Source organism: Ovis canadensis, chromosome 3, assembly GCF_042477335.2.
Source record: "Ovis canadensis isolate MfBH-ARS-UI-01 breed Bighorn chromosome 3, ARS-UI_OviCan_v2, whole genome shotgun sequence".
Classification (NCBI taxonomy): Eukaryota; Metazoa; Chordata; class Mammalia; order Artiodactyla; family Bovidae; genus Ovis; species Ovis canadensis.
Genome location: NC_091247.1, coordinates 81,939,521 through 81,955,206, shown reverse-complemented (window position 1 = coordinate 81,955,206; position 15,686 = coordinate 81,939,521). Strand labels below are relative to the sequence as shown.

The following is a 15,686-nucleotide window of genomic DNA, read 5'->3' as shown; positions in this document are numbered from 1 at the left end:
ACTGACTTGGTATGATAATCTCTAGGCCCATCCATGTTGCCATAAATGGTATTATTTCATTCCTTTTTATGGCTGAGTAATACTCCATTGTATTTATGTACCACATCTTCTTTATCCACTCATCTGTCAGTGAACATTTAGGTTGCCTCCATGTCTTGGCTGTTGTAAATAATGCTGCAGTGAACAGTAGGTGCATATATTTTTTCAAGTTATGGTTTTTTCTGGATATAGGCCCAGGAGTGGGATTATATAAGATCATATGGTAGTTCTGTTTTTAGGTTTTTAAGAATCTCCATACTGTTCTCCATAGTGACTTTACCAGTTTACATTCCCGCTAACAGTATAGGAGGGTTCCCTTTTCTCCACCCCATCTCCAGCATTTATTATTTATAGACTTTTTGATGATGGCCATTCTGACTGGTGTGAAGTGATACCACATTACAGTTTTGATTTGCATTTCTCTAATAATTAGCAATATCTAACATCTTTTCTTGTGCCTTTTGGCCATTTGTATGTCTTCTTTGGAGAAAAGTCTACTTAGATCTTTTGCCCATTTTTTCATTTGTTTGTTCGATACTGAGCTGTATATATATTTTGGAGATTTGTCTCTTATTGGTTGGTTTTCTCCCTTTCTGTGGGTAGTCTTTTCATTTTGTTTATAGTTTCCTTTACTGTACAAAAGCCTCTTAAGTTTAACTAGGTCCTTTTCTTAGGTTTTTTTGGTGGAAAGAGCATAAAAGCTCTTTGTGGTTTTTTGTTTGTTTGATTTTTCATTCTATAGGAATCCATAGTGACCATTCAGCCTTCAATCTGAGGATGAATCTCTAAATCAGTAATATTTTCTTGAATGAATGATCAATAGTAATAGTAAAAAAAAAAAAAGGTGTTTTTTTTTAAAGACCAAAACGGCAGTGTCTTTAAGACAGAATTTATATTGCTGTTTCATTTGCTAGTTTTAGTGTTCTTTTCCCTGAATGTGCAAGAAATTAAAACAAAACTGTAATTTGCATAAATGTCTTTTTAGTGCAGAGTTATTATATATAGATGGCCTAAAAGATAATATAATAAGATAAGGACATCAGATTTAAACCATTTTATTCTGAAAATGCATTACTTAAGTTTTTCAGGAAAATAAGCATTGGAAGAAAAGGCGCTTCCTTAAAATGTTTCCCTGTCTCTGGGACTTCCCTGATGGCCCAGTGGTTAAGATTCTGTGTTTCCACTGCCAGGGCCACAGGTTTGATTCCCTGGTGAGTGAACTGAGATCCCACTTGCTACATGTGGTGTGGCCAAAAAGTAAACTTCCTTGTCTTTGATTATCAGGACCTGTAATTGGTATTTAATGAAGATAAGGATATACATGCACCTAAAGCTATGTTTCTCTTTTCACAGACAACAAATGAAGTTGTTTTGGCTGTGGGATTCCATCCAACAGATGCAAATATCATAATAACATGTGGTAAATCACATATTTTTTTCTGGACCTGGAGTGGCAATTCACTAACAAAAAAACAGGGAGTTTTTGGGGTAAGGATCAAAATGTTACAACTTTATTATAGAACTTTAATTTTAAGTAAGGATAAAGTCATCATGCCCAAGGGGAAAACTGAAAACTCTCATTGTTTCATTGTAGAAATACGAAAAACCAAAATTTGTGCAGTGTTTAGCTTTCTTGGGAAACGGAGATGTTCTTGCTGGAGACTCAGGTGGAGTCATACTCATATGGAGCAAAACTACTGTAGAGCCCACACCCGGGAAAGGGCCTAAAGGTACAGTATTCTCGTGTTCAGATCATTCTTTTCAGTTTGCACTATCACTATTGCAGTCAGACCAGGAGAGAGGGAGCTGTAAGGAGACAGTATGAGAGTTGCTAACATACATTTCATTTTTCACAGTTCTTCCTAACAACCTTTTTTTAAATCAAATTAGTTACTCATTTATTAAGCATATATAGCCTACATTTGACTACCTTGCCTTCCAGGAGATTATTACAAAATAATTAGAAAAGATGATACAGATACCACATTAAAAACTATGGAGATTGGGAGAGAAGTCACCCCAGTCTTCAGTATTTTGTAAAGCCCTCACAGAAGAAATGGTATTTAAGCTAAACCATAATGAATGTAGAACACTGCAGAAGATAGGGAATCTTAATCCCAGTTACGGATCAGTGTACATTAAGGGAGGAGAATGGTGATGACTGTGACGCATCCAGGATAGTGTGAGTAACTTTGTCATGTGTTAACAGAAACAAGACGTCGCCAGCATGAAGGAATGACACTTCCAGGGCAGTGTGAATGGATTTGTCGTGTGTTAACAAACAGGAGATAGCCAGCATGAAGGAAATAGTGTTCTAAAAAATACTAGTGTTTTGCAGTTGCTCTTATCATTTTAAACTAATATATACTAAGCCCTTGAAAATTCAAATAGAGATTAAAGATACAGATTGTTTTGAGTTACCCACAATAATCCTTAAAACTGATTGAGTTCACCATGGAAGAGAGAAGAGCTATGAGGCCAAGGATACTTTGTCCCACAGTTAGATGACCAGAAAAGAGCCTGCAAGGATTACAGATTGTTTTAAAAGAAATTAGTAGGACAGAAGTTTTTATTTAGTGCTCCTGAACAAGGAAGAGGAGAAAGTTCCCAGGAGTATCAGGAAGGAGGGCTATAGGAAGGTCAAGAAGAGTAAGAACCAAGAAAAGACCATTGGAAGTTCACAGTTTCAGTAGAAAAATGAAGGCTGTAGAACAGCTGAGTGTAGAAGAGCCAGTTTTTTAATGGAGAATTTTGAGAATCCCAGTTGAAAATGGAATGAAAAGTAGAGGTACTCGAATCAGTAGTCTTTTTAAGGTTGACTAAATCTGAAAGTAAAATGCAGATTGTGATGGAAGAAAGGTGAAAACTCTTAAGAGCGATGGGAATAACTGGATTAGACATCAGAAGAAAGATTATCCTTGAAAAAGAGTGATACTGTACACTTATTCTAAAACTGGAGCTCTGGAAAACTAGTATCTTACGTGGCTAAATGATAGAGGTCATGCAGAATTAACATTGCTCTCAGTAAAAGCAGCTCTCTGTTTAAAGCTTGAAGTTATTTTAAAATGGGTAATGTAAGAATAGTATACATCATGTAATATAGTATACACTAGTATACATATACTACTAGTACTAGCATACAGTAGTATACATCATGTAATCAGACTCCATTACTTCAGAATTCTACTTGTTGAAGTTGGGATCCAGCTGAAACCTGAGACCTGCCAGTGGATATCAGATTTATTAGAACACTAAAACTGAAGACCTGTGAAATTTAGAGGTATCATTTTCTAAATAGTCATTAAAATTGTCCTTATCCACTTAAAAAAGGATGGACCCAAGGACCTTTTCCTTTCTTTTTTTTTTAGTTTTTGAAAACTTTTATCGAAGTATAGTTGATTTACAATGTTGTATTAGTTTCAGGTGGATTGCAAAGTAAATCAGTTATAGCTATACATATACACACTCTTTCTTAGATTCTTTTCTTACATAGGCCATTACAGAGTACTGAACAGAGTTCCCTGTGCTGTACAGTACATGCTTATTAGTTACATGTTTTATTGTTTCATATATAGTAGTATGTATGTATTAGTCCCAGTCTCCCAATTTATCTCTTCTGCTTCTTACATCCTCAGTTCAGTTCAGTTGCCCAGTCGTGTCCGACTCTTCGTGACCCCATGGACCACAACACGCTAAGACTTCCTGTCCATCACCAACTCCCAGAGTTTAGTTAAACTCATGACCATTGAGTCGGTGATGCCATCCAACCATCTTATCCTCTGTCATCCCCTTCTTCTCCTGCCCTCAATCTTTCCCAGCATCAGGGTCTTTTCACATGAGTTAGCTCTTCGCATCAGGTGGCCAAAGTATTGGAGTTTCAGCTTCAACATCAGTCCTTCCAATGAACATTCAGGACTGATCTCCTTTAGGATGGACTGGTTGGATCTCCTTGCAGTCCAGGGGACTCTCAAGAGTCTTCTTCACCACCACAATTCAAAAGCATCAATTCTTTGGTGCTCAGCTTTCTTTATAGTCCAACTCTCACATCCATACATGACTACTGGAAGAACCATAGCCTTGACTAGATGGACCTTTGTTGGCAGAGTAATGTCTCTGCTTTTTAATATGCTGTCTAAGTTGGTCATAACTTTCCTTATAAGGAATAAGCGTCTTTTAATTTCATGGCTACAGTCACCATCTGCAGTGATTTTGGAGCCCCAAAAAATAAAGTCAGCCACTGTTTCCCCATCTATTTGCCATGAAATGATGGGACTGGATGCCATAATCTTTGTTTTCTGGATGTTGAGCTTTAAGCCAACTTTTTCATGCTCCTCTTTCACTTTCATCAAGAGGCTCTTTAGTTCTTCTTCACTTTCTGCCATCAGGGTGGTGTCATCTGCATATCTGAGGTTATTGATATTTCTCCCTGCAATCTTGATTCCAGCTTGTGTTTCTTCCAGCCCAGCGTTTTTCATGATGTTCTCTGCATAGAAGTTAAATAAGCAGGGTGACAATATACAGCCTTGACATACTCCTTTCCCAGTTTGGAACCAGTCTGTTTGTTGTCCCACGTCCAGTTCTAACTGTTGCTTCCTGACCTGCATACAGATTTCTCAGGAGGCAGGTCAGGTGATCTGGTATTCCCATCTCTTTCAGAATTTTCCGCAGTTGATTGTGATCCACACAGTCAAAGGCTTTGGCATAGTCAATAAAGCAGAAATAGATGTTGTTCTGGAACTCTCTTGCTTTTTCAATGATCCAGCGAATGTTGGCAATTTGATCTCTGGTTCCTCTGCCTTTTCGAAAACCAGCTTGAACGTCTGGAAGTTCACGGTTCACATATTGCTGAAGTCTGGCTTGGAGAATTTTGAGCATGACTTTACTAGCATGTGAGATGAGTGCAATTGTGCAGTAGTTTGAGCATTCTTTGGCATTGCCTTTCTTTGGAATTGGAATGAAAACTGACCTTTTCCAGTCCTGTGGCCACTGCTGTTTTCCAAATTTGCTGGCATATTGAGGGCAGCACTTCACAGCATCATCTTTCAGGATTTGAAACAGCTCAACTGGAATTCCATCACCTCCACTAGCTTTGTTCGTAGTGATGCTTCCTAAGGCCCACTTGACTTCACATTCCAGGATGTCTGTCTCTAGATGAGTGATCACACCATCGTGATTATCTGGATTGTGGAAATCTTTTTTGTACCGTTCTGTGTATTCTTGCCACCTCTTAATATCTTCGGTTTCTGTTAGGTCCATACCATTTCTGTCCTTTATTGAGCCCCTTTGCATGAAATGTTCCCTTGGAATCTCTAATTTTCTTGAAGAGATCTCTAGTCTTTCCCATTCTATTATTTTCCTCTATTTCTTTGCAGTAATCACTGAGGAAGGCATTCTTATCGCTCCTTGCTATTCTTAACCCCTAGCAGCCGTCAATTTGTTTTCTGCATCCATAACTCTATTTCTGTTTTGTAGATAAAGTTATTTTGTACCTTTTTGTAGATTCCACATATAAGCGATGCAATATAATATTTGCCAAGTACCTTAACAGCTGTTGGATAACATAGTTATTTGTAATATAGAAAGATAGTCCCAATTACTACATTTGTGGTACATTTTCTCCCTTTCTCATCTCCTTTTCCCAACATAGCAACAGACTACAGGATTCATTCTCCCCTGGACTGAGTCTGGAGGTATCTGTGAGAGCAGTATGCATGGCCATTTGGTAAAATGGGAGCAGAGAGAAAAAAATAATAAATGCATAGTTAGTCCCTTTCTTCTTTTTCTTTTTCTCACTACACCTCCTGTTCCCACCCCCAGTAGTGGGCCTTGGAATTCATTCAGCATTACCTCAAATTAGTTTTCCTCAAAAATACAGATGTATTTTATTCTCAAGTCTCATTTGTGCTCAAATATACAGGTCCACTTTGCCCTTTTCTATGGTACATGAATAAATCAGAGGAAAGGCATTGAAAATAGCCTTTTTTCACATACACACTAATATATATATATAAAATAGATCATCAACAACAACCTGTATTCTGTAATAACCTTTACAGGAAAAGAATCTGTAAAAGAATGGATAATGTATAACTGAATCACTTTCCTTTATACCTGAAACTAACACAACATTTTCTATCAACTATACTCCAAAATAAAAATTAAATTGAAAAATAATAGCATTTATTCAACCCTATTTATCCTTACTGTTTAAGGACAATAAAACTGAAACAGTATCCAGAGAACCATATAGAATACTTCCTTCAAGGTAGAAGGTTATGAGAGAAAAATTAGAGACCTTGTTCTAAAGTCAGTGGATTGGAAGTAGAGAGAGATTCTTTATTAGTAGCAGTAGGAGAGAAAAAAAAAAAAAACTAAGCCTGTCAGTCTCTGAGTTCCACAAACAAAAAGGAGAGGGAGAAAGAAAAAGGAGGTTATGGGGAACCAGCCTGAGGTTCCTGAGACATTTCCCCAAGGATTTTTTTTTTTATTAGTGACATTACTGTCTTCCACTTCACACCCCTTTTCCATGTGTGAAAATGAAAGTCGCTCAGTCATGTCCAACTCTTTGCGACCCCATGGACCAGACCAGAATACTGTAGTGGATAACCGTTCCCTCCTCTAAGGGATCTTTCCAACCCAGGAATCGAACCCAGGTCTCCTGCATTGCAGGCGGATTCTTTACCAGCTGAGCCATAAGGGAAGCCCTTTCCATACATAAAAGCTAACAGTTGAAGACATCTGTTAGTTAGCTGAGAGCCTTCAGAGCTAGCAGTTGAAATGAGTTGTCTCATTTCAGTTTGATGATCTTCCACCATCATCCTTAGTGCGAGCAAGTGACCTTATGTGCCATTGAGGCATCATGGCAGATAGACAGTAAATTCCTTCCAGTACTGGAACCTGGCCTGAGCGCTGTAGCCATTGCAAAGTAGTATTACCAGTTATTATGAAAGGAGATAACTCAAGAACAGTCAGATGGAAAAGGTGATGAGGACAAGGCCTGGGGAAAGGACCTGTCCAGAACCTCTATGCCCTCTCCGGGAATAACTCTCTCTCCAAGTCTCCATGTGTTCACTGACCCAGAAGCTCTGGGTTGAGGATCCTTAAGAAAAAAGAGAGAAGAGCAGTATTATCAGTTATCCTCCCACTCTCTTGTCTTTTTCTTTCTACCCTCTTCTCTTTCCTAGGCATACGTTTTCAGTATCAGAAATGTCAGGAACAATATATTATCAAAATATTATCAAAACCGTAACTCAAGTTGTTGACATATATTATCCCACCTCTCTGAGTAGTTTGGATATAAATGCATCCTTCATTGGCCTTAGTGTGCAAGGGCTGGTAAAGGTTCCGAATTGTTTTTATTTATTTTCTTTTTTGTCTGAAAAACTGGTGCCTTACCCTTAATGCAGGGAAAATCTACATAGGCAGAAACAGAAAACAGAAAATCTCATCTTGTAAGCTGCTGTGCACATGAAATTGCTATGTGACTGACTCTATTATGGGCGAACTTGCTGAGAATTTGGTTTCTTCCTTTATATATATAGTTTTCCGTTATGTAAGTAAGGCTGGAAAGGATTTGGTGAGTTTAGTAAAATAAATTTGTAAGACCGGATCAGAACAGAGATTCATAATTTCCATTTCTAAATTCTTGCCCCAAATTTTAATAGATTGATCCAGTTTACATATTCCCTAATAAGATAGTTCTGTACCCATGGCAGTCTTTATCAACCAGACTTTCAGTATACTGTCATAATTGTATCTAATAAAGGGACTTTCGGGAATTGCAGAAGTATAATTTCACAGCTAATTCTTTTATTCTAGTGAATAGGAGACAAAGGAAAACTGTGTTTTATGCCCCATAAGGAGCTCTCTTGCTTCCAAACCACTATTTCCTTATCTTAAATGTAAATTAAGGGGAATCGTCAAAGTAATTAGTATTTTCTGTTTCCTGTTTTTCCAGTTTTACAATATTTTTATATATAACCTTGCCTAGCTAAGAGCTGGACACAACTGAGCGACTTCACTTTCACTTTTCACTTTCCTGCATTGGAGAAGGAAATGGCAACCCACTCCAGTGTTCTTGCCTGGAGAATCCCAGGGACGGGGGAGCCTGGTGGACTGCCATCTATGGGGTCACACAAAGTCGGACACGACTGAAATGACTTAGCATCAGCAATAGCAGCTTAATATATGTAGTTTTTAATATGTAACCTTATCTATAATGACTTGATACTTGTATGTACTGCAGAATGATTACCAAAACAAGTTAACGTGCATCACTTCACAGTTACTTTTTTTTTTCTTGGGGTGAGAACTTCTAAGATCTGCTCCCTTAGCAACTTTCAAATATACATTATAGTATATAGTCCCCATGCTCTGCATTAAATTTCACAGTTGATACCTTTCGACTGCCTTCACACATTTCTTCTACCCCCACCCCCACCCCTGACCACCACCAGGCTGTTCTCTTTCTGTGAAATCTTTTTTTTTTTTTTTTTAGATTCTACATAGATGTGAGATCTCATAGTATTTGTCTTTGACTGTTTACACTTAGCTTAATGTCCTCAAGACTCGTTCATGTTGCGTATGGCAGGACTTCTCTCTCTTTTAACCCCATTGTGTATATGTATGTACCACATCTTCTGTATCCATTCATCCATCTGTGGACACTTAACGTTGTTTCAGTATTTTCTGTGCCCTACATGGGTACAAGGTATTTGTTATTTCCTACATATATGAAATAGTTCAGTTTTTCTTACATGAAAAAATTCAGGATTCTTTAAGTTGAGGGGGAGGTTGAAAGTGTCTATTCCCCCCCTTAAAATGTTCATTATTCTTAAATCTTTACCAAGTTACTTAAAGGAACTTAGAAACACCATTTCAGCAAATATCAACACGGGTACGTTTGCACATTGCTGAGAATATAATGGGATTCCCGGGTGGGTCAGTGGTAAAGATTCCTCCTGCCAATGCAGATGCGGACTCAGTCCCTGGGTCGAGAAGATCCCCTCAAGAAGGAAATGGCAACTGAACTCCAATATTCTTGCCTGGGAAATCCCATGGACCAGAGAAGCCTGGCAGTCTACAGCCCGTGGGGCCACAAAGAGTCGGACATGACTTAGTGACTGAGTACACACACAAGAATATAACATAAATTTCAAAGTCTCCCTGACATTTGATTCTATACTTAAACAGGCACAGAAAGCCCTCCAAACAGTCTTTATTTGGCAGTCAAGATAAACCTGCTTTTTATGGAAACCTTGTTTCTGTTAGAGTTGAAAATAAAGGGGGGATTTGCAGTTAAGCTTCGATAGACTTGGCCATGATTGTGCCTGGAGGTACAGTAGGTTTTTAAATACAAGGATAATTATTTTTCTTGGCAGGTATTTCAAACATTATTTGGCTTAAATTAGAATGTCAGAAATATAGGCCCATGAGAAGGAAATCTTAGACTATAAATTACTTTGTAGGTAAATACTATCTAGAGTAGAGTATTTTTGTTCTTGATGAAGCATTTGTTCTTCAGTTTCTCCATTTTCTAAGATTCTGTCTTTCTAGGAAGATCTTAAGTGTTTAACAAGGTATTTGTTATGTTTAGAAGTAGGGAAGACAATTAAAAATAGAAAAGCTGTATTTTACTTCCCTGCTTTCTGATGGAGAGTTGTAAAACACCACACCCCTGCATTTTATAATTTCTTGCATGGTACTCTCAGACTACTTTTGTTAATTTGACCATGCGTGAGAAAAATAAGCTCACGCTGCCTCTCGCCCCTCACCTCCCACTTTTAACTGCCCATATAAAGCCAGCAATACTCTCAGAAAGTTCACATCTCTCAGATGTTCTTTCTCTCTTGATCACATCAGGGCCATGATAGATAATTGGCTGGGTATCCTACTGGACACAGTTGTGTTGTTCAGTGTTTAAAGTATTTTTAGGTGATGAATGTTGATGTGAGCCGAGGCAGTTGACCTGAATAGCAAGTTTGTTGGAGCTCTGCTCCCAGCTCTGCTGAATCAGGCAAGGTCTACTCCAAAGCATGAGGCCCTTTCCTTTCTCCTTGCCAGAGATACCCATCTATTAAGTTATTTATTCCACTAGCCGCCTCACACTGAGAAATACTGAGAGTCAACTATAGCATAATTTTTTTTAAGATACCAAAGTCCTACAAATTTTAGTTAATATTAACAATATAATGACAGCTCAAATGGTAAATGAACAATCTCAGTTAATATCTCTAAAATTATACTTCACATACCATAAAATTTTATCATTTTAAAATGTACAAGTCAGTGATTTTTAATATATTCAGAGTTGTTTAATTATCACCACTGTCTAACTTCAGAATATCTTTATCACCCCGAAATGAAACACTGTGCCCATTCGCAGTCACTTTCCTTTCCTTTCCCTCCTCAATCCCTAGCATCCACTTGCCGCCTTTGGATTTGCCCGTGTCGGACAGTTCATGTAAATGTAATCATAGAATATGTTGTCTTTGTGAACAGCTTCTTTGAGTTGCATCTTAATGTTTTTAGGTTCATCCATGTTGTTTCACATATTAGTACCTTATTCCTTTTTGTCACTGAATAATACCACATTTTGTTTTTCCGTTTGTCAGCTGATGAGCAATTTTATTAGAAAACGAACAGTTTTTTTCCAGTTTGTTGAGGTATAATTGACACATAACTTTGTATGAGGTATACAATAAAGTGATTTGCTATATGTTTGTCTTGCAAAGTGATTGCCACAGTAAGTTTAGTTAACATCCATCACTTCACGTAGTTAGAGATTTTTCTCTTGTGATGAGAACTTTTAAGATGTACTGTCTTAGCATCTTCAAATATATGACACTCTATTGTTAACTGTAGTCACCATGTTATACATTAATTCTCAGAATTTATAGCTGGAACTTTGTACCTTTAACCACCTTCATCCATTTCCCCCACTGAATAGTTTTTAAACTTAATTTCTGCCGCGCCCCCCCCCCCCCCCCCCCCCCGCCCAGGGGAATCTAATGTGTATTTTATTGACTGACTGGTCATGTTTAAACCAGGCTCTACCTGGTCATTATGAACCTGGTAATTAGTCTGCAAGAATCTTCCAAAAAGCTTTTACTGTGTTATTTTTTTTTAAACAGAGTATTTAAAATAAATTTTATTTTGCACATTGCATACAGGCTGCCCCTGCTTTCTATTTATTCATTTATTTTTACTTTTTTTTTAATTGGAGGATACTTGCTTTACAATGTTGTGTTGGCTTCTGCCATACAACATCATGAATCAGCAGTAAGTATACATTTGTCTCCTCCCTCTTGAGCCTCCCTCCTACCCCATGCCCCTTCTCACCCCTCTAGGTCATCACGGAGCAGCAGGCTGAGCTCCCTTAACTCTGGGAAGAGCTTCTCTGAGTAAGGCATCATGAATACCAAGGAAAAGGGCTTGAGTACCAAACTCTGTTGTCTTCACTCTTAAGAAAGAGGCTTTGATTATATTTTTATACCTGCCTTGTTCCTTCCTGGGTACCTGTGAAGTGCTAAGAACATATAAGAAACCTGGGCCATCATTCAGCTTTCACACTGGTATAGCTGTCAGTTTTTAAAATACTTCTCTGGTTGGTCAAAAGCCACTGCTCCAAGCCACCAGTGCCTCTTTTGCCCCATACCTTCCCCAGTATCTCGGCAAATAAAAGGGGTTATCCTTGGCAGAGCAGAAGGCCTGCAGGTCAGCAGTGGTTAAATGTTAAACATTATGACTGTTGCCCCAAGAGGAAATGAAGGCCCTTTTGCAAACTTACAGGAACACTGAATATAAGAGACTTGAGTTCCGGTCACAGCTGTGTCACTAGCTAACCATGTGGTATTGGTTAAGCCAGTTCTATACCTGTGTGCTTAGTTATAAAATTAGAGGAGCAATATCTGCCTTAACTGTTGAATGAGATGATTGTAAGATAGTAAAGTTCTGAGGCTAATATATCCCCTCTTGTCTGTGGAATTGTCACTACTTTAGCCTACCTTTTTGTGAGAATATGTTTTGAATTATTTTCAGAGTAACTATTGGCATGAATGCCAAATATTGTATTAAGCTTTGCTATCTGCCTTGCAGAAAAATTGGCTGGAAATAGATTTTTGATTGTAGAGTCATGAGAACTTTTGATTATTTACTCTGTAGTTCTGCTGAAGTTTTTTCCCAGAAAGACACTAAAATCTGATGGAGAAAATGTTATGACTAGTGTTTCTGCTTTACCCCTCATTATGTTAGGTGTTTATCAGATCAGCAAACAAATCAAAGCTCATGACGGCAGTGTGTTCACACTTTGTCAGATGAGAAATGGGATGTTATTAACTGGAGGCGGGAAAGACAGAAAAATAATTCTGTGGGATCATGATCTGAATCCTGAAAGAGAAATAGAGGTAAGGATGAAAACAGAACATAAACATTTTAAAATGTTAAACCCTCTAAACTCATGTCTTTTGTCCCACATTAAGATAACTTACACTTTTCTGGAAAATTTGGTATACATTCTTGTCATTTCATTCCCTTGAAATAAACCAGGAAAAAAAGGACTATTCACTAAGCCAAATAATTTGAAAGAGTAAGAAAAATAGGCAGAATAGTTAACTTGCTTACTTATTTCTGACATTATTTTTTAGTGACCCAAAAATAACCACATAACCATATAAACTTAAAATTTGTCAGACATTTATCAAATATTATATTATACTCCATGGTATACAAGATGACCAGCTTAATTTTTAAACTCAAAAGTAATCTTTTAAATGATGGGCTTAATGATAATTGCTGATTATATCTCTGAATATGTCTGCTTCATGGTATAAACGAAGTATATCCATAAAAACAGGTTTTATGTGTTCAGTGAAAGTTGAATGAGATCTCAAGAAGTGAAATGGTTTACAATAGTGCTTTAGATCACTGATTGTCAGAGCAGAGGCAAACCTCACAGTTCAATACTGCTTCTATTTGTTGGTGACTTTAATTTTGAATTTACACTCAGCCTTTTCCACTTATAACATGCTTTGCAGGCAAAATCTCTTAAAAAGAGAATTCTGACATACTGCTCTTGGATTTTATTTCCGAGAAGATATATCCCCATATTATAGATAAAGAAATTTGTCTCAGGCTAAATGGCTTACCCAAAATAATATAACCAGTAAGTAACAAAATCAAGCCACAGTCTTCATGTAGTCTCTCAGAACTTATTCCTTTATCCCTTACTCATAACCCTTAACTCTTGAAATCATATAAAATGTGAATTTAAAATTGAAGCAAAGAATGTTGATAGTCCATTATAACTTCTGTGTATAAAATGTAAATGTATGAATAAATAATTTATTGACATAAAATTACCTTGTACTTTCAAATTTGAAATTCTGTCATTTATTACCACATAATTGTGTGCAGCTATAACTTCCGTCTTCAGGTTGATTAATGCATTGTATTATGTGTATGGTGACTTTATAAATTATTTTTTAGGTTCCTGATCAGTATGGAACAATCAGAGCTGTAGCAGAAGGAAAGGCAGATCAATTTTTGGTCGGCACATCACGAAACTTTATTTTACGAGGAACATTTAATGATGGCTTCCAAATAGAAGTACAGGTAAGCTGTATGATTTTAACCATTAACCGAATATTTTGATGATACCCTTTATTTCTTATAACAATGGGTATGTTTCTTTTTCAGGGTCATACAGATGAGCTTTGGGGTCTTGCCACACATCCCTTCAAAGACTTGCTCTTGACTTGTGCTCAGGACAGACAGGTGTGCATGTGGAACTCCGTGGAACACAGGCTGGAATGGACCAGGCTGGTAGACGTGAGTAAAGCAAAATGCGATTATAGTTTCCCCACAGAAACTCCCCAAAACTGGCAGTTGGTAGCAGCAAAGCAAAAAGGATTCAGTATTGGTTAAAACCAAGTTTATTGCTATAGTTCAATAAAGAGGAAGGGATAAGGGGGAAGAGTGTTTAGTTACAAAGTACATCATGAACCCACTCCAAAGAAGCAAGTTAACAGGACAGAAGCTCAACTTTTCTGTCAGGTTCAATAGTAAAAATCAAGAATATTTCACATCTTTATGGAGCGTTAATTGTTATGGAAATGTTTGGGCCGCTGGTGGTGGGGCAGTTGGGTTCAGTAAGTACTGCTCACTAACAGATTCTACTGTCTTCTTTTTGAGTTGGTCTCTTACTGTATTTTCTCCCTACCCCACCCAGATATTCACCTTTTCTAGCCTAAAAGGTGTATGCACGTTCTTTGTAGCCTCTAAAGAACTGTACAGATGTTTGTTGTTATCCTTATTATTGTTCCACTGCCTAGCTGCAAGCTGGCGGTCCTTTCCCCCTACCACTCTGCCAGCATGTCCCCTTCCTGCTCTGAAGTTCTTTTTCCTCTTATGTCTGTGTGGTATTCCCATTGGCTATAGTAAAGTTGATTGAGATTCCATGTTTATGTGAAACAAGTTATTTTCAAATGTTTTGCCACTCTTCCCATAGATCTAGGGAGACTTTCTCGTGTACTCCCCAACAGCTGTCTGTCTCTCTTCTAGGAACCAGGACACTGTGCAGATTTTCATCCAAGTGGCACAGTGGTGGCCATAGGAACGCACTCAGGCAGGTAGGGTCTTTAAGGGAAATGTGAGCTGAGTAATCTTAAGTGGTGGGATGTTTAACCATTATTCAGGAATGTTCTCTATCTGATCTGGAGAATTGATCTTTTAAGTGGCACAGTTTTATACTTTTTGCTCTTTTCTGTTATGTATACTCATTTAATCACTAAGTAATTTTGTTGTTAAGGACCTACTGTTTGTTAGACCCAATTGCAAGAGTTCAGGCTACATCACAGTACAAAGCAAAACTCCTTGCTCCCACGGAGTTCACACTTTAATGTGTGTCAGGGGTGGAGGCAGAATAAAAAAATAAACCTTAACTAATTAAGTTAGTTATTAACTAATTAAGTTAGAAAAATGAAGAGCTATGATGGGGGAGGGTTGAGCCTAGGAAGAGGGATTGGAGGGTACAGTTACAAAATGCTATGGGGAGGTCAGGGTAGGCTTCACTAAGGAAGGTGGCAGTTCAGCAGACTTGACCCTCTCTTGTGACATTTTCTGCGGTATCAGAAAACTTCTGTCCTCGTTATCTTTAAAAAGGGAAGGAAATCGAATCTGAAATAACCCAGTTGAGCTTTTGTTTGAGCTATAGCTTTTTTCCTTCTTAAATGCTACACAGGTAAATAATAAAGGTATGTTTCTATGACTGTAACAAATATTTCAGATCATCCAGTTTATTTCAGTTTAGTTCAGTCACTCAGTCGTGTCCAACTCTTTGTGTCCCCATGGACTGTAGCACGCAGGCTTCCCTGTCTATCACCAACTCTCAGAGCTTACTCAAACTCATGTCCATCAAGTCAGTGATGCCATCCAACCATATCATCCTCTGTCGTCCCCTTTTCCGCCTGTCCTCAGTCTTTGCCACCATCAGGGTCTTTTCAAATAAGTCAGCTCGTCACATCAGGTGGCCGAAGTATTGGAGCGTCAGCTTCAGCATCAGTCCTTCCAGTAAATATTCAGGACTGATTTCCTTTAGGATGGACTGGTTGATCTCCTTGCAGTCCAAGAGATGGACTCTCAGGAGTCTT

The 15,686-nt window shown here is 38.0% G+C and overlaps 1 protein-coding gene across 4 annotated transcripts in view; it reads left to right on the top strand.

Moving 5' to 3' along the window:
* The window catches only part of EML4 (EMAP like 4), a 148,832-nt gene that overhangs the window by 109,765 nt on the left and 23,381 nt on the right, over positions 1–15,686 (top strand). For all 4 annotated transcript variants that reach the window (XM_069583487.1, XM_069583484.1, XM_069583485.1 and 1 more), the window contains 6 exons: positions 1,393–1,527; positions 1,634–1,769; positions 12,292–12,443; positions 13,525–13,650; positions 13,735–13,866; positions 14,599–14,666. In XM_069583487.1, the coding sequence (XP_069439588.1) occupies positions 1,393–1,527; positions 1,634–1,769; positions 12,292–12,443; positions 13,525–13,650; positions 13,735–13,866; positions 14,599–14,666 (749 nt within the window). The remainder of the gene's footprint in view (positions 1–1,392; positions 1,528–1,633; positions 1,770–12,291; positions 12,444–13,524; positions 13,651–13,734; positions 13,867–14,598; positions 14,667–15,686) is intronic.